This window comes from Zonotrichia albicollis, chromosome 4 (assembly GCF_047830755.1).
Source record: "Zonotrichia albicollis isolate bZonAlb1 chromosome 4, bZonAlb1.hap1, whole genome shotgun sequence".
In the NCBI taxonomy this organism is placed as follows: Eukaryota; Metazoa; Chordata; class Aves; order Passeriformes; family Passerellidae; genus Zonotrichia; species Zonotrichia albicollis.
The window spans coordinates 44944990-44962504 of NC_133822.1; the positions used below are offsets into that span (position 1 = coordinate 44944990).

Genomic DNA, 17515 nt, shown 5'->3' on the forward strand with positions numbered 1-17515 from the left:
AAAAACCCAGCAATATTACAAAAGAGAAACGAGATAAAGCAAGTCCCAATAGTAAAAGATGTTGGTAAAAGACCAACATTTTTGTTCTGTTGTGAAGACTCCTACAAATTCCTCTATACTCTCTAATACCCCTCAAGTAATGCAGCTGACACTCCTGAAGGAAGGGAGGCCATCCAGAGGGATATGGACAAGCTCAAGGAGAGTAGTCCGATAACAACTTAATGAGCTTCAACAGGGCACAAGAGCAAGGCCTGCACCTGTGCCAGGCCAAGCCCTCCAAAAATCAATGCAGTCTGGGGAATGAAGGGATTGAGAGTAGCCCTGCCAAGAAGGACATGGGATACTGGTGGATACTGGGTGTCTGGTGGATGAAAAGCTACACATGAGCAACGTCTGCTGCAATGGGACAAAGAGGTAATGGTATTAAACTATAAGAGGGTATATTTAAACTACGTATGAGGATGACATTCTTTGCAATGAGGTTGGTGAAATACTGGCACAGGTTGCTTAAAGAGATGATACATGCTCCACACCTGGGAACATTCAATGTCAGGTTTGACAGGGCTCTGAGCAACCTGATCTATCTGAACAAGCCCTGCTCATTGCAGGGACTAGATGACCTTTAAAGGTCCCTTCCAACTGTTCCATGATTGTATGAACCTACCTATTGCTTTAACATTACAAATGACATATTCCCAGACTCAAGTAAAAGGAAAGATGACAAAAATTCTGTTTTCATGCTCTGTATCACTTCATCACAATTCACTGCAGAATGCCTGTAACTGCCAATACCTGACAAGCAGAAATTACCAGCTGCAGGACTTTGCAGCATTCCCAGACCTATTTAAAATTCAAGATAAATTAAGCTAAGCTGGCCAAGTGTACCTTTTCATAGTCGCCAGAAAGTGCTTGTTATTTCTTTCACTCAGACTTTCCAACAGAGTATGAAGTTTGATCTTTCTTCTACAAGAGCATCTTACAGCCAGCTTTCCACTGCACATCTTTAACACTTTCTAATTAATTTTACCAATATCAGGTCCTGTACTGCAGCATCTAAACCAATTCACATAAAAGCCTAATAAAAATGTTAGGTTATTGTGCAACTGCTTTATTTATTCAGCATCTTTACTGGCTATTACAGGTACTTACAGGCAGCCTCAAGAGTGTGCAATTCACTTATCATGAAAGCTTTGTCACACTGAAAATTGGGGCATGTTTTGAAACTTAGATTGAAGGTATGCCTCCCTCATCCACATTTTAATTATACATCAGATGGACCAAAAATCATCCATAATACTGCCTTTTAAAGAAACCAAAAGGCAATGTAAATTAGGAGTTATTTCATGGTTTGCAGCTAATAATTATATACCTAACCCTTCAAAAGAGTTGCTATGTGACCTTGGGTAGAAAATTTTAACTTCCCCTCTTTTCATTTTAATGCATGAAGCAAGGATTATGATTATTGTGCTGTCTCCCTTTTATCCCCTGAGGAAAAACCATTGGGATTAATTAGTCAATAATTACAAAATACTCTAAAAGTAAACATGCTATATAATTTGTATTTATAGCAACTTTCATTTTTAAAGCTTATAATTTTTTTCTTATACATTATTTTACAGCTTGTTAGAAAAATGGGTAAGTGGGAAGAAAGGGAAAACTAGAGAGCTGTTGTTAGCCTTTTTTTCATCATTCCAACAAACCATTTCGGCCGTTTTATTAACATCTTTGTTAAAGCATCAAGGAGAGAGGGGAAATGCATTCAACTCTCTATTTACAGATATTTATAAAACTGAAACTTCAGTCATCTAAAAAGCACTTCTGCACACAGAAATCTACATGAAAGTTCCACAAATCCTGGAGAGTTGAACCCTACACAAAATTCTCTTCTGGTTTATACATCTAAGCAACATTATGCAATGATAAGACGACTATGAATGCTTCAGGTGACTGATTTACCTTGTTCACTAGTGGAAAACAAGAATAGGCCATTCCATTGTTAGCTGGTTTGAAACTAATGCATACTAAGCAAGCTACTCATATGCCTATAAAAGGTACTTAGAATAGTCAACTACTATTTTCATTTCAGTAACACAGACATCATAACACTTGATAAACAAGCTCAAGTTATGCTGAACACAGGAGCCTTTAAAGCATTCATCTGTATTGATTATGTAATCAGCACAGTCACTTATTTAGGGCAACTGTTTCCATAGCTGTCAAGAGGGATGGGTCCTTTCTGGAGGGTGTGGTGGGGTAGCATGAGTTCAGTGTGGCGTGAATCATTTGCCTCTCTTGTACACTCTGCTATGAATATTGTTGTTGTTACTGTTCATTTATTTCATTGCTGTTTCTAGCACATTGTTCTTACCTCAACCTGATATTTACCTTTTAGGCCTCCAATTCTCCTCTTCATCCCACCACAGGGAGGAAGAGGGAGAGGGGGGAGAGAACAAGCAACATAAGTTTTGGAGTGTTTCAATGAGAACAATGCTTTGGGGAATACCATTCCTAAATCATAACACAGCTGAAAAAATGAACTACTAATATGCCTAACATCAGACAAGCCAGTGAAACCACTTAGGTTTGGCAGAATTTTCCTCATACACTTGATGAAAATGCTGAACCAAAAGCCAATATTAAGGAGATGCTTAGTAGAAAAAGATTGACAAACATGAGAATAAAGTACACTCTATGCAAACAACAGTGTGTTAAACTCCTGCTTTTGCAGAAGGGCTCAAAATTGCTCAGGTGGTGTCTGCTATACAAGTATCAACCTCAGCACAGACATAGTACTTTGCTCATATTGCAACAATAGGTATTATAAACAAACTGTGTGCCACACAAAGACAAATGTTATCCTGTCTGGGAAAAAAATCCAAAGAACAGGTTGTTGACATTGACTAATAGAAGTAACTAATGCAATGGTGTTTATTGCTTCAAACAGGTAATTACCTTTGCATGATCAATGCGAACCGAAAGCTCTTTAGATGCAAACCCACCAAAAATCAGGCTGTGGATGGCTCCTATTCTTGCACAAGCCAGCATACAGTACACTGTCTGTGGAATCATGGGCATGTAGATGACCACACGATCGCCTTTCTTCACACCATGTTTGATCATGACATCAGCTAACTTGGAGACCTGTACTGACAAAACATTCATATTTAAAGTTCCTCCAGATCTGCTGCTGCCCCATTAGAAAAACTTTCATACAGTCAACAGATTCGTGACATCAAAGAGACAAGCCAGTATAATAAAGAAAGCTGATGTAATGTAATCAAGGTTCAGTAAATTTAAGACAATTTCTTTCTTGCCAAAAACCTACTAATATATTTTTCTTTTGTAAAATAAAAATGAAAGGGGACCAATTATTGTAGTCAGTATAACCACAAAAAAATCAATAGCAATGTCTAACAAATTTTTAAATGGGAGTCTACCAGTCATTCTTTTATTCAGGTAACAGTTTATACTTCTAAACTTTAGCTCTTAAGAATGAATGTAAACATGTCATTTCATAATGTAAGTTCTGTCCTATCTAGCTAACTCTGAAACACAAATCAATACGTAGTAGTATTTTCTTTATTTTATTTTGCAGTATTTTCTACTGCAGTGGCATAACTTCTCAATCTAAGACAAGAGCCCTTATACTCTGAACCAAAGGGAAACACAAATTCAGAATGTTATCTAGGTTTAAATATCTAGGTTTAAAATCAGTTCTTGCACTCATTGTAAGACTTTCCTTTTTGCTATGCAGAAACCTAAGAGAGACTATGTACAGCAGCAAAGGACTGGAACTCACAAAATGCAATAGACTGGTCAGCAGCAATGCCCCTGTAACGCCATGAGAAAATATTTATTATTTTGACAGTACACAATATTTGGTCACAAAAATAGTAGTACTGAATATTTCATTAGTATTTACCACACAGTAAGTTGGATTATAGTGAGCATGGGAGCGTATGACAAGCACAGTGAAGTTGTCCCAACCTGCTTGCTATGGCATGGCAATGTGGCATCTTCTGAAAGAAATGCTTTCTTTTATAGTATTTAAAAATTTGAGTTTTCTCTTTTCAAAGAGTCAGTACATTCAGTCCTAGAATCCTCATAAATATATTGAAAAGGGACATAAACTGCTTTGTATGCAGTAAGGACATGTAAAAATAACCAATACTAAATCAGCTATGGAGATGGACCTACCCAAGTGAAGAAGCATCATGGATCACTCTGCGCATATCAAAGGCTTTAAGTGCTCTTTTCTAGTGTTGTACCTCTCTGCCTAATGACATTATTTCCTGCACCTCTGCTCTCACATTACTCTTATATATCCACCTCCAACCTCACTGTTTCTCTCTTCAGTGGAAATATATGTTCAGATTTTCAGTCACCTGAGACAGTAACATCCAGAAGCTCCAGGAGCATCTGCTCTGTCTTTGCATTAAATTCACAGGTCATCCACAATCAAACAGCACATTTCTACACTCTCCCCAAGGATTTAAGAAAATGAAAACACAGAAGCCCCAAACAGGCACTCTTGCATCAGAAGATACTGCGTAAGTTCCATTTTCTGTAAGCATTGCATAAATCTGTGCTGTTATTTTCAACCACAAGAAAGAACATGTTTGTAAGGCAAAGTCATCACCACACCAAGCTGAAAACTCACACAAACTTAGGTATCCATAGGATTTGTATGGAACACATCTTAAATATTACTGATTTTCAAGAGAAAATATATTTAATGCTAGACTTATTAATAAATTAATATAAACAATATAAAACAATATAAACTATCAAAACTCAGCAAAAACCAGACTGGACATGTAAAAAGCTAGAATTATTGCCATACCCCCAGCATTTACAGTCATTTCTAGGTATAATTAGTGAAAGTAATTAAAAATAAAGATAACAATTCTACTTCCAAAGGTAAATCACTTTTCTGTAATTCCTAGTGTGAAAACATTAAAATCTTCGAACACATCACCCTCTCACAAAGAAACAAAAAAGCCAATCATTATATTCTCTACTTGGGACTCTCAAGCAGAGTGTTGACAAAAAGGCCAGAGGCAAAGAAAATAACATTTAATGAGTATTTTTATAGTCACTGTAAGTGTGGACAAGTGTTAAACATAATGGACAAGTATTATTGTTATTATTATTTCATAAATTATTAATAATTATGAAAAAGGCAATATTCGCCTGCTAAAGGAAAAAGACATTATTTAATGATCATAATTAGCAATTTTTAAATAGAACACTCCCAGTGCCTGTAAACAAGCCAAATAACTGGTTCCTGGGTATAAAAGGGAGACAGCAAAGAGATCTGCATGTACTTACATGATCTTTATTGAAATCAATCATAGCTAAACTGCATTTAAAGCAGAACGTGTGTACAGCATACTGCGGACAGGAACTACATGTCACCTGTGCAAACCCAGTAATCACTTGTCTGCAGCTGATTTCCCCACCCTAAAGACTGTAATGCCACTGAAGACAACAATCCAATATAATACATGGCTATCTATGATTTTCCTTGCGCCCTTTCCCTCATCCTTCTGACAGACGGGGAACATTGGGACTGTACAATAAAACACTCTCTATCTGCAACTATTTGGAAGACAGGGGAGCATTGTAAAGCAGGTTTACATTGCTCTTCAGATTGATGTGGAAGCCCTGAAACATCCAAGCAATCACTCTTTCTAAAAAAAAAGGAGAAGGTGGAAGAGTACTGACATTTCATCAAACTGTTAAAAGTCATGAAACCTTCCACTTTATTACAATGTGTTGTCATTTATGATTTATATTAATACAGTGCAGCGTACTTTATCACTCAAAAACTAACATGCTATTTCTCCACTTTTCTTCAAGTTTAAGACTGCTCACTCACTTTAATATATTTGACATTCCAGTAATAAAATCACTAGAGACCAAGTGATATAGTAAGAAACTCAAGCAGGCTTTCAGCTCGGAAGACCAGAGCATAAATTGCCCTTCTATCAAAGGCATGGACCCAGTGAGCACAGTTTTACTTTTACCCAGCAATCAAATCCTACAGCTGTATTAGCAGCTAAGGTTTCTAAGTCACTCAGTTCTGAACTCCTAGCAGTTACCAAAAGCAGTTTTGGTCCATGCCAAAAGAATTCATCTTAAAAGATGCAAAACCAGAAATCCCATTTAAAATGCTCAAAAGAGGAATTCCAAACCTTCCTGGGTTGAACAGTGACTGGGACACACAAGCATAGAATCCATCAATGGAAGCTAAACTCTCCTAGACCTATAAGATCCATTAAAAAAATACTACGGCCTACGTCCCTCCCATTTTTAGCAGATCTCTCTCTTTGTTACTTTTGTTTTCAGGAGTCTGGTAGCTAGCAGATAAACCAAATTAAACTTACTGTACTAGAGTGGACCAGAAAGCTTCAATAGACAAGCTATTAATCTCAAATACTGCCTTTCACATTTATTTGCTTTTCATTAAGAGTAAACTGTAGAGAATGCAGAAATAGTATTTAGATAGGACTCAGCCTCCAGCAAGATTATAATGAACTTCTAAGTGAACTTCTGCTACATACCCCAGAAAACTTAAACCAGTTCTTCCACTTGGTTTTGCAATGCTGTGTAAGAAGAAATGTAGATGAAAGGATGTGTACGTCAACTAGCAAAATTTTCTCACTTTGCACAAATTTGCCATGTCTTAAGACTATTAATATACTTAAAGAGACATAAAGTTGGGAGACTTAATATAATCAAGCTTAAAAAGCAGAAAAAAGGCTACTTTTCAGGTTCTTTTCAGAGGAAATTTCAACCAAGAGGTTCACTTAATATAACTTACATTAAAATGTTGTATTTCTGCATTAAAGTTAACCAAGTATTATATGCAATATATATAGAGATTGATTTTATGTATACACATCTATTTGCATACATATTGTGTACATATCATAATTATTGAGGGCAAAAGACTCAAAAATTGTGTATATAAAATTTTAATGATATTTTTATATATTAGTGTAAATAAGATTAGATAAGGAGCTGGATGCTTTCAAAGTCTTCTGACTCCTTAAAACACCAAAGCTAGTTTTTCCAGCTCCAGCATACCATATGTCATGTTGTTTTTTGGACTTGTGTCCTAATAAATAGAAAACTGGTAAGGAATACATGTTTTCTATATTTTCCTTAAAAGGTAGAATGCATAACAGGTTTATCATTTCTTTGCAGCTGTATGACTTCTCTTTTCTTGCAACAGCGGAATAAATCTCTCACAAATGGAATTACTGTATTCTGACCTCATTTCACATTTTAAACCACAAGCTTACATTACTCCAGACGCTACATGCATATCTTAAGTACACTGTGCGTTACATTCAAAGTAATCCACCTTGCACATTGAAACACATTAAGGAAGAATACAAGTCCAACTCCAACATTTCTTTGTACTCAATTTTAAGTTCGACTGCTACATGTAACTGAAAGAAAAAAGACAGCTAAACAAGAGTAGCAGCATGAGGGCAAACCTCCAGCAGACAGCCCTGACAGCCAAGAACTTTCAACGGGGCAGACTGCAAACACCCATGGTGGCAACAAACCCATGGTGAGGCACAGAGTAAACCTGAATGGGCTGATGCATAACGGGATGTTCACAACCTCATCAGGAGTAAGCTACCTCAGCCAACAGGGAATTCAAAATCCTCACACCTTCCAGACAGAAGCACCCTCATGCCAGCCTACATAGGGGCAGGTGACTCAGCTTCCTTTGGAGTTCCCCCAGTTAAATTTCATTTAGGCTTACACTCAGCTATGCGCAGCAACTGCCAAGGTTCACATTTAATTTCTATGGAACTGTGCCTTTGCTCATCACAGCAACTGTCAAGAGACTTAACTAATACTATGATTAACCTTTTAATTAAGATCTGTTAGGGGAAAAGAAAATGAAATCAAATACAGACAAATTAAAAATTTAACCAACCAGGGGAAAAAGTTATTAAACTGAAGAAGACAAAGAGGAAATGGAGGAAATACTGCATCAAAACCAATTGGATGCAGTATAGTTTGGCAGAGGTAGTAAAGCTTTTAAGTCAATACTGAGCACAGCAAAAGAAGTAAACTAATGAGGTAGATAATTTCTACCTCTCTGGTATTTACCTACTGTGCAATATTTATTGTCCCTTCTAATTAACAATGTTATTCTGAAACATACCTGTTCCAAAAGTTCCTTGTATGTGATTCTGTCTTTGGTATTTGTTACAGGACTGTCATAAATAATGGCAGTTTGGTCTCCTCGTCCATTCTCAACATGACGATCTACAGCGTTGTAACACATATTCAGCTCTCCACCTACGAACCTACAAAAGAAGTATGAAGTATGTGACAGCTAGCCTTCCAAACTAAGACAACTTTATTTTTTTTTTCTGGTCATTTGGTGTTTTAAGGAATGAGAGCACTCAATTAAAACACAGCTCTTAAAACATTATACTCACTCCAGGAAGTTCTTTTTTATTCTGTAACCTCAGGATTTACTCAACAAGCTAAATACAACCATTAGTGAAAACAGACGTTTAAGTACTGTATTTTAACTGACTTAACTAAGAATCTGCTGAACTTGGTCTTGGTTTAACTTACTTTGCATTAATCACGCTGATTTTATATGTATGGTATCACAGAAAAAGCATAAATTCACATAAATTAATTTGACATTATGAAAACATGCTATTATCCTACTTTGTACTGGCACACACACATACCCTTTTCAAAAAGAACAGGTTCAGGACCCAAAATAGTCTTATTCATCTCTTGGCAATAACAGTTAAACATATACACATCTGTAGCTAAATGAAAGGGATCCCAAGTTATAAGATCATATGATTATAATGCATTTGACAACACTCTTTTATATCAGTGACTCAAAATTTTCTGTAAAGTGATATGAGTCATAGCCTCTTCAATAGTTAGACATTTACAAAGAACTCTTATCTTCCAATTAAAGAAAAAACATTTCACAAACTTAGATTTCACTTTTCTAGTCATTTTACATAGAAAAGAATTCAAGTGCAACATTATCCTCAAAGAACAAAAACATGGAAGGTACCACACACAAAGACAATTCTACTTACTGGAAGATGACACAGCACCTAAAAGTTAAAGTTCACACTAAATCATGCCCATTTGTTTATTTTTCTATCTGCATGTATATCTGTGAAGCCAAAATAGCAATTTACAAAAAACACACAGTTGAGAGTTTCCAAAAGGTTCTACGGGGACAACTGTACAGTGGTAACATATTATTATAATGTAATTAGAAATAAAAGATGGCCTAAAGTAACCTACTACTAGTTAAAGACAAGTATTTTCTTCTTCACTTCTGTTTAGTAAAGGACTGCTTTATAATATAAAATCAGGATATTTTATATATTACTTTTATATCCATACACAGATGCGATAGGATAATCTTTATTGTTTAAAAACGGCAATTATGAAATTGAAACCAGTTAGGATGTTTAGGATACAGTTATCTTACTGCAACTCCTTTACAATACCATTAATAAGGAGAAAGTGGGGCACCATCAAAGTCACAAACCATCCTGTACAAAAGTCTACAAAACCCTTCTCCTAAAAGGAAAACAATATGAACAATAAAGCATCTGGAATTGTTTCACATAGTACAGAGAAACTCTGTATTAATGTCATAAAAGTTGTGTAAGATTCAGATTTTTCTACCAAATTACTGTAGGATGATATTAACAAGAGAACACATTACCTGGGCTATGCATATTTGTGGGGGCCTGAATATATGTTGTATTGTGGGATCTGTATGTGTCTGAGTTGCTCCAAACGAGCTGCAGCTGCAGGGTCCTTAGTTGGGCAGCAGCTGTAGCTCGTGAAGGCAACTGAGATAAATAGGGGTGGGTCAAGAGCCCAAGAGGAGCCCCTGAGAAGAGAGACAGGACTGTGCTGCAGAGGAAGGAGAAGAGCCCCAGCAGAGAGGCCATGACAACACTGCAGCAAAGATTACAACAACTGGTGACCCTGTGTGAAGACGAACATGCAGCCAAACATCAAGAGAGAGAAGGTATGGAATCCCCCGGACAGCCGAGAGCTGTGGCAGCCTGAGAGCTGGGACTATAGAAGATAGGACAGCTGAGAGCTGGGACTATAGAAGAGGCAGCCTGAGAGCTGGAACTGTGTGTATATTATAATTGTATAATTGTTAAAAGAAAAAGGGGGAAATGTGGGGGCCTGAATATATGTTGTATTGTGGGATCTGTATGTGTCTGAGTTGCTCCAAACGAGCTGCAGCTGCAGGGTCCTTAGTTGGGCAGCAGCTGTAGCTCGTGAAGGCAACTGAGATAAATAGGGGTGGGTCAAGAGCCCAAGAGGAGCCCCTGAGAAGAGAGACAGGACTGTGCTGCAGAGAAAGGAGGAGCCCCTGAGAAGAGGGAAGGACAACACTGCAGCGAAGATTACAACAACTGGTGGCCCCGTGTGAGGAAGAACACGCAGCCAAACATCAAAGGAAGGTATGGAATCCCCCGGACAGCCGAGAGCTTTGGCAGCCTGAGAGCTGGGACTTTGGAATATCAGCCAGAGAGCTGGGACTTTGGAATATCAGCCAGAGAGCTGGGACTATTGGCAGCCTGAGAGCTGGGACTGTATGTATATTGTTATTGTATAATTGTTAAAAGAAAAGGGGGAAAGCTGTGGCAGCCAGAGAGCTGGGACTTTGGAATATCAGCCAGAGAGCTGGGACTTTGGAATATCAGCCAGAGAGCTGGGACTGTATGTATATTGTTATTGTATAATTGTTAAAAGAAAAGGGGGAAAGCTGTGGCAGCCTGAGAGCTGGGACTTTGGAATATCAGCCTGAGAGCTGGGACTTTACGTGTATGGCAGCCAGAGAGCTGGGACTATAGAAGAGGCAGCCTGAGAGCTGGAACTGTATGTATATTGTTATTGTATAATTGTTAAAAGAAAAGGGGGAAATGTGGGGGCCTGAATATATGTTGTATTGTAAAGTCTGTGTGTGTCTGAGTTGCTCCAAACGAGCTGCAGCTGCAGGGTCCTTAGTTGGGCAGCAGCTGTAGCTCGTGAAGGTAACTGAGATAAATAGGGGTGGGTCAGGAGACCAAGAGGAGCCCCTGAGAAGATAGAAAGGACTGTGCTGCAGAGAAAGGAGAAGAGCCCCAGCAGAGAGGGAAGAACAACATTGCAGCGAAGATTACAACAACTGGTGACCCCGTGTGAAGACGAACATGCAGCCAAACATCAAGAGAGAGAAGGTATGGAATCCCCCGGACAGCCGAGAGCTGTGGCAGCCTGAGAGCTGGGACTTTGGAATATCAGCCAGAGAGCTGGGACTATTGGCAGCCTGAGAGCTGGGACTGTATGTGTATTGTCATTGTGTAATTGTTAAAAGAAAAGGGGGGGGAAATGTGGGGGCCTGAATATATGTTGTATTGTGGGATCTGTATGTGTCTGAGTTGCTCCAAACGAGCTGCAGCTGCAGGGTCCTTAGTTGGGCAGCAGCTGTAGCTCGTGAAGGCAACTGAGATAAATAGGGGTGGGTCAAGAGCCCAAGAGGAGCCCCTGAGAAGAGAGACAGGACTGTGCTGCAGAGGAAGAAGAGCCCCAGCAGAGAGGCCATAACAACACTGCAGCAAAGATTACAACAACTGGTGACCCCGTGTGAAGACGAACATACAGCCAAACATCAAGAGAGAGAAGGTATGGAATCCCCCGGACAGCCGAGAGCTGTGGCAGCCTGAGAGCTGGGACTTTGGAATATCAGCCAGAGAGCTGGGACTATTGGCAGCCTGAGAGCTGGGACTGTATGTGTATTGTCATTGTGTAATTGTTAAAAGAAAAGGGGGGGGAAATGTGGGGGCCTGAATATATGTTGTATTGTAAGATCTGTGTGGTTCCAAGTTGCTCCAAACGAGCTGCAGCTGCAGGGTCCTTAGTTGGGCAGCAGCTGTAGCTCGTGAAGGTAACTGAGATAAATAGGGGTGGGTCAAGAGCCCAAGAGGAGCCCCTGAGAAGATAGAAAGGACTGTGCTGCAGAGAAAGGAGAAGAGCCCCAGCAGAGAGGGAAGAACAACATTGCAGCGAAGATTACAACACATATTCACTTAAAATGGTCAAAACATGAGCAGGCATGAGAGCTCTGGTTTTCTAAAGATACATGGCAACATCAACATGAATTTTTAGCAATCACTTACAAACAAGTGTGTGAAAGAGATACAACTGTAGGTTTAATCCAAAACCAAGACTATCTGGAAGGTGTGATGAGAGCTTTGTTACCCTGTTGAGAAGGAATGAGGTTCTGATAGGACCAGAAAAGCAGACATGCACTTTTTTTACATTAAATGAGAGTAGAAGCTGAACAAAATATTAGACAATATCAGATAATTTTAGATATTATTATGTAAATTGACCCTGAAACAGTTTTGAAAATGTAAGTGACATTTGAATAGCAATCTGGGCAACACTTCCAAAATTCAAAGGGGATTAAATATTGCACATATGTCTTAGCACCAGAGGAAAAAATATGTTGCAAAATTGCCCTCATGTCTGCACATGTTAGAGAAACCCGTTTCCACATTCCTAAATAAAAACTTGTTTTAACCCTTTTAACTGGCATTCCACAAGATTCCAAAATAATCTGTTCAAGTGTTTCACCAACTTCAGCATTAAAAAGATTTTTCTGTCTAACATCTAAAGACTATGTTTCCCATGTTGCAACTGAAGACAGTTTTGACCTGTTCAAAGCCAGCTCAAGGAAGTTTTTCCTTCAACTTCTTTACCAAATTCTATGTGGTTTAAAACCCAGGTCTCCATTTTGTCTTTTAGATCAAACAATTTCAATTCCTTCATCCTTTTCTTGAGCAACCATGTTTCATAGCTCTTATTAGTTTTCATGTAGGCCAAACCAGATGTTTTGTGCTGTATCAGCCACTGATGCAGTTTAGAACAGTACCTGGGATTACTGCTTCAAAAAAACAAGTCGGGGATGGTGACACGGATCACTTATCTTCTGGAAATCACTTTGCATTCCACTGACATACTACTGATATTTCCAGGGGCAGAGAGTGAAGAAAACACACTTTGTTGCAAGTTGCAAATTTCTTTCATGCTCTTACAGTATTTAGAGAGGAAGAATTGCCTTATGCCTACATTCTAAATACAGTAACAGCCTCCTTCAACTTCTTCAATAGAAGTAGATTACACTGGAAAATATATGAAAAGCATCTGCTTCTGTACATCTCAGGTTTTGCAACCAACAGCAAAGCTATTAAAAAAAAAATTGGTATTTCCAATTGATCTAATAAAACAGGAAACAAATTCTAACTCAAGACACACATACATGAACTTGTTAATAGTATTTTTCAGGTCCCCATAAGCAGCTTTCAAGGTAAACCTCTGACCCAGAACTCCCTTTTTACCCTGTTAAGCCAGCAAGCTTTGTTTTTCCTTGGACACCTGGCCTCTTTCTCAGCTGAGTTCCACTGTCTGTTTTCTTTTCAGCCTGTCCTCTGAAAGACCCTCTTCTATGTTCTCTCTCTCTTATATTCAAAGAAGTTCCCCATCTGTCACTCTGCTGAGCACACTGACTGCTAGTAACCATTTGGGATTTCAGAGGCATTAAAGTACAAGCTCTATCATGTACAGCCTGTTATCATTTAAAGGGAACTTAAGAAATAAGATTGCATGTTGCACATTAAGACATTTGTTTATACAAATGTGAATTGCTTAAATTTTTTATTATCCACAGAACAACGGGTACCTGGCATACAAACAATTACAGCCTGATGTTGAGTCCTCAGACTTGCATCTTTGTATGATGCCACAGAATCACAAACTGGCTTGAGGTTGGAAGGGACCTCTGGAGGGCACCTGCTCAGACAGGTCTGTGGCATCCCACCCTTAAGGGGAAGGCAGAACCTAAGATTCAAAAATACTCTTGGTCAAAAAGAATTACAAAACTCAGTGGGCCTGTAAAAACTTACAAAGTTTTTATTAGTAAATTCCACACACTTTGTATGGAAATCTGTATAAGTTAGTCTCTGATACCTCAGTATAAGAATATGGCAGTGGGATTTGGATAAAGGTTGGATGCAAGGCAAAAGAGATTAAATAAAGAGGGGGGAAATAAAGATCATCTGCTCCATGACCAGAGTCCTCTTGATCCAGCTGATCAGCTGGGTGATCTATCCAGAGACCTGAGGCACACAGGCACCTGAGCTTTGTGGGGGTACCACTCCATAGCAAGTTTCTTGCTTTCTATGCAAATTAGTTCACATGCACGATGCATTCTTCTAGCCCTTTCTGAAAATGGGTCAGAGGGCTTCAGCAGTCCTCAGTGGTCCTGATACCTCTATAGTCTATGCCCATTTCCCAACCTTCTTCCTGCCCTGTACCATGTTGTGCTTATCTCCAGGAGCTGGAACAAGGACATTTATCCCAGAAAAGTGCTGCCCTACCTCTGCAGGGCCCCCTTCTCAAGCCACAGCCTGTTCTTTCTCGGTATTATTACAAACAATCCTTGAGTGGCTCTACAGCTATCTATGGGTGCTTGAGACATACACATTACCCCACCTACCTTGTACGCTTCTACAAGGTCAGCCTGGAGACAGTAGACCAGGACCATGTCCAGATGAAATTTTAACATCACCAAGGATAGAGGTTCTACAACCAGCTCTGTACCAGTGCTCAGTCACTCTCACATTAAAAAAAGGAACATGGCTGCTTTAGTTTGTGCTCATTGCTTCTCGTCCTGTCACTGGACATCACTGAAAAGAGTCTAGTTCTGTCTTCTGTAAAACCTCCCTACAGTTATTTGCCCACATTAACATGATAATTTCAGTTTCTGCATCCACAGAGGATGAAAGATGCAAGTTAGAAAGTGAGGCTAGCAAAGAGCTTGGAAGACAAATCTGACTTCAGACAATGAAAGGTCCATTTTTCCCTCTCGTAAGGTGAAATAACTTCCACCTGAGAAGTAATGCTTTACAAATGCCTAACTCTGTTACTTTAAACAAACAAGCTTATCCTGCTCAGCAAATCAAACCACACTTGTTTGACAGAATCTGATAGCAAAACTATATTCATGTGCATGTATAATATTCTCATTCCTTAGTCCTTCAAAAGTAACCACTGTACTGATTTCATTATATTGGTTGGGAATGCTGCAGTCAATGAGCTTTACTGGTCTTTAATCACACGATCACAGAACCAATTAGGTTGGAAAAGACCTTAAGAACATCAGGTCCAACCATTAAACACAGCACTGCCAAGTCCACCACTACATCTTGTAAGTGCCACATCTACACAACTTCTAAATACCTCCAAGTTTAGTAGCTCCTTCACTTCCGAGGGCAGCCTGCTCTACTGCTTGAGAACATTTTCAGTGAGAAGTTCTTCCTGATATGCAATATTCCTAATATTCAATATTCCTAATATCTAAACCTCCCCTGGTGCAACTTGAAGCCATTCCCTCCTAAGGTCCTATCACTTGTTACTTGGGAGAAGAGGCTGACCTCCATCTGGCTACAATCTCCTTTTACACACTTACAGAGAGCAATAAAGTCTGCCCTGAGCTTCCTTTTCTCCAGGCTAAACAACCCCAGCTCCCTCAGCAGCTCCTCATAGGACATGTTCTCTACATTCTTGTCTAGACCCTAATCATGCAGGCAATCCTACCTGGACTTTCTGAATAGTGCCATGATCTTGAGATCAAAGTCTCAGGGATCCTATCTATCCCCTGTAACACAGCCCATCATGGCTGGGTGTTACTGATAATTTAGCTGAAGACATATAAATTTTTACTACTAGAGGTGTCAAGCAATGATATCAGACACCAATAAGAAATCCAGCTCCACTCCACTGGCTCTTTATCTTTTAATTTGCACAGATTTGAGAATTATTAATATTTTTAAAACTAAATTTTTAGAATTATTAGCATTTTTGATCAAAAAAAAAAACCCAGAAAAATACAAAAAGAGCAAAGAACATTGCTGTACCAAGTAAAAATGACCTTTATCCTACATTGCCTTTTATATTGTGCATCAGCTTCTTCTTGAGAAAAGACCCAAGAGCATGATGTAAACTTGCTTAAAAAGAGGCAAAGGTGCCTCTTGAGCACAAAGAATTTTAACATTATCTTTTAAAAAGTATTGAAAATCCTATCTAGCAATTTATAAGAAGGATATCATATTCTGTCTTAGGATAGGTCACCATTCACTGAGGAAGATACATATTACAAACGCCAATGCCTTTGCCAAACATTAACTTAACCACAACATCTAAGTTATAACCTACTTAGACAGTATCTGAGATAAAGCAATCCCAAAAGCCATAGCTTTTTATACACCTGTGTGTTTGCATGCCTGACTTTCCTGGCATTTGAAGCCGGATTTCCCATGTCCACGGCAGCCTGCTGCCAATTCAGACCCAAAAAGGGGTGGGATGGGGAGCATCAGGCGCACTCATCCACATCATTCAGCCACACATGGACACACACAACACCTGTCACACCTGCTAGAGTGCATGCTAACATGCCTTCACCACAACACACTCATCCATGCTGCTTTTAATCATGAACTTTGACCAAATGTAATCATTTAACTTCCTCAAGCTTCACAGCCGTCTCCTCCAACAGAGACGGCACACCGACAATCCCAGAAACATGCTGGGATAGTTTTGTGGTGAGCACACGACTCCCAGCCCAGCACAGCCGCAGCCCCGGGCTAGGCAGTCCTCTCTCCCCGCCACAGCCGAGCTGAGCCCCCCGGCCCCGGCCCGGCACGGGGCACTCGGGCACTCACCAGGAGGCGCTCCCCAGGCTGCCCCTCTCCAGGGTCCGGACCCAGGGCTTGTACCACTGGATCTGCTCGGCAACTTCCCCCCAGAGCTTCTCCGGCTCCGCCAGGCAGGACCGAAAAACTTCCTCGTACTTGCCCAGCGCCCGGGAGGAGGCGGCGCGGCCGCCGGGCGGCGGGCAGGGGGCGGCCGTGGCCCGGGCCGGCAGTGGCAGCGGGAACGGGACGCGCGCACAGGGCCGGCCCGGCTGCCGCCAGGCACCGCAGCCCCGGCCCGCCAGCGCCCCGCTAAGCTTTGGCAGCGCCGCCAGCTTGCCCAGGAAACCCATCGTGCACGGCCTTCCAGGGAGTGGGGACACACAGGCTTCTCTAGGGCTCCAAAACGCCCTCGGGCGGGACGGGACAACAGCGGCTCCCGGGGGCGGCGGGGCACTGCCGGACTGCCCCCGCAGCGGGCCGGGCCGGGCCCAACTGCCCCGCCCGCGCCCCGGCCCTGCCCCCGCGGGTCGCCGCCCCTCGGAGCTTCCGGGAAGCGGCCGGGGCTGGGGCACGGAGGGTCGGGGCCGGGGCCGGGGCCGGGACGTCCGGACCCGCCAGCCCTTGGCAGCGACCGAAGGCAGCGGAGAGACTGAAAAAGGAGACCGACATCTCAGAGTATTTCTGACCTACAGGTCTGCGGGACGCGTAGCCAGAGTACTTTTCCAAGTATT

General features: G+C 40.7%; 1 protein-coding gene across 3 annotated transcripts in view; it reads right to left on the reverse strand.

Annotated features, from left to right (window-relative positions):
• The window catches only part of ACSS3 (acyl-CoA synthetase short chain family member 3), a 70060-nt gene extending 52767 nt beyond the window's left edge, over window positions 1-17293 (reverse strand). The window contains exons 1-3 of one of the 3 annotated variants that reach the window (XM_074539666.1): window positions 16812-17293; window positions 8192-8336; window positions 2953-3141 (exon numbers count right to left, since the gene is read on the reverse strand). In XM_074539666.1, coding sequence (XP_074395767.1) covers window positions 2953-3141; window positions 8192-8336; window positions 16812-17134 — 657 coding nt within the window. In that variant the 5' untranslated portion in view covers window positions 17135-17293. The remainder of the gene's footprint in view (window positions 1-2952; window positions 3142-8191; window positions 8337-16811) is intronic. The other 2 variants (XM_005480773.4, XM_074539667.1) reach the window with 2 other exon arrangements.
• Between the last annotated feature and the right edge of the window lie 222 nt (window positions 17294-17515).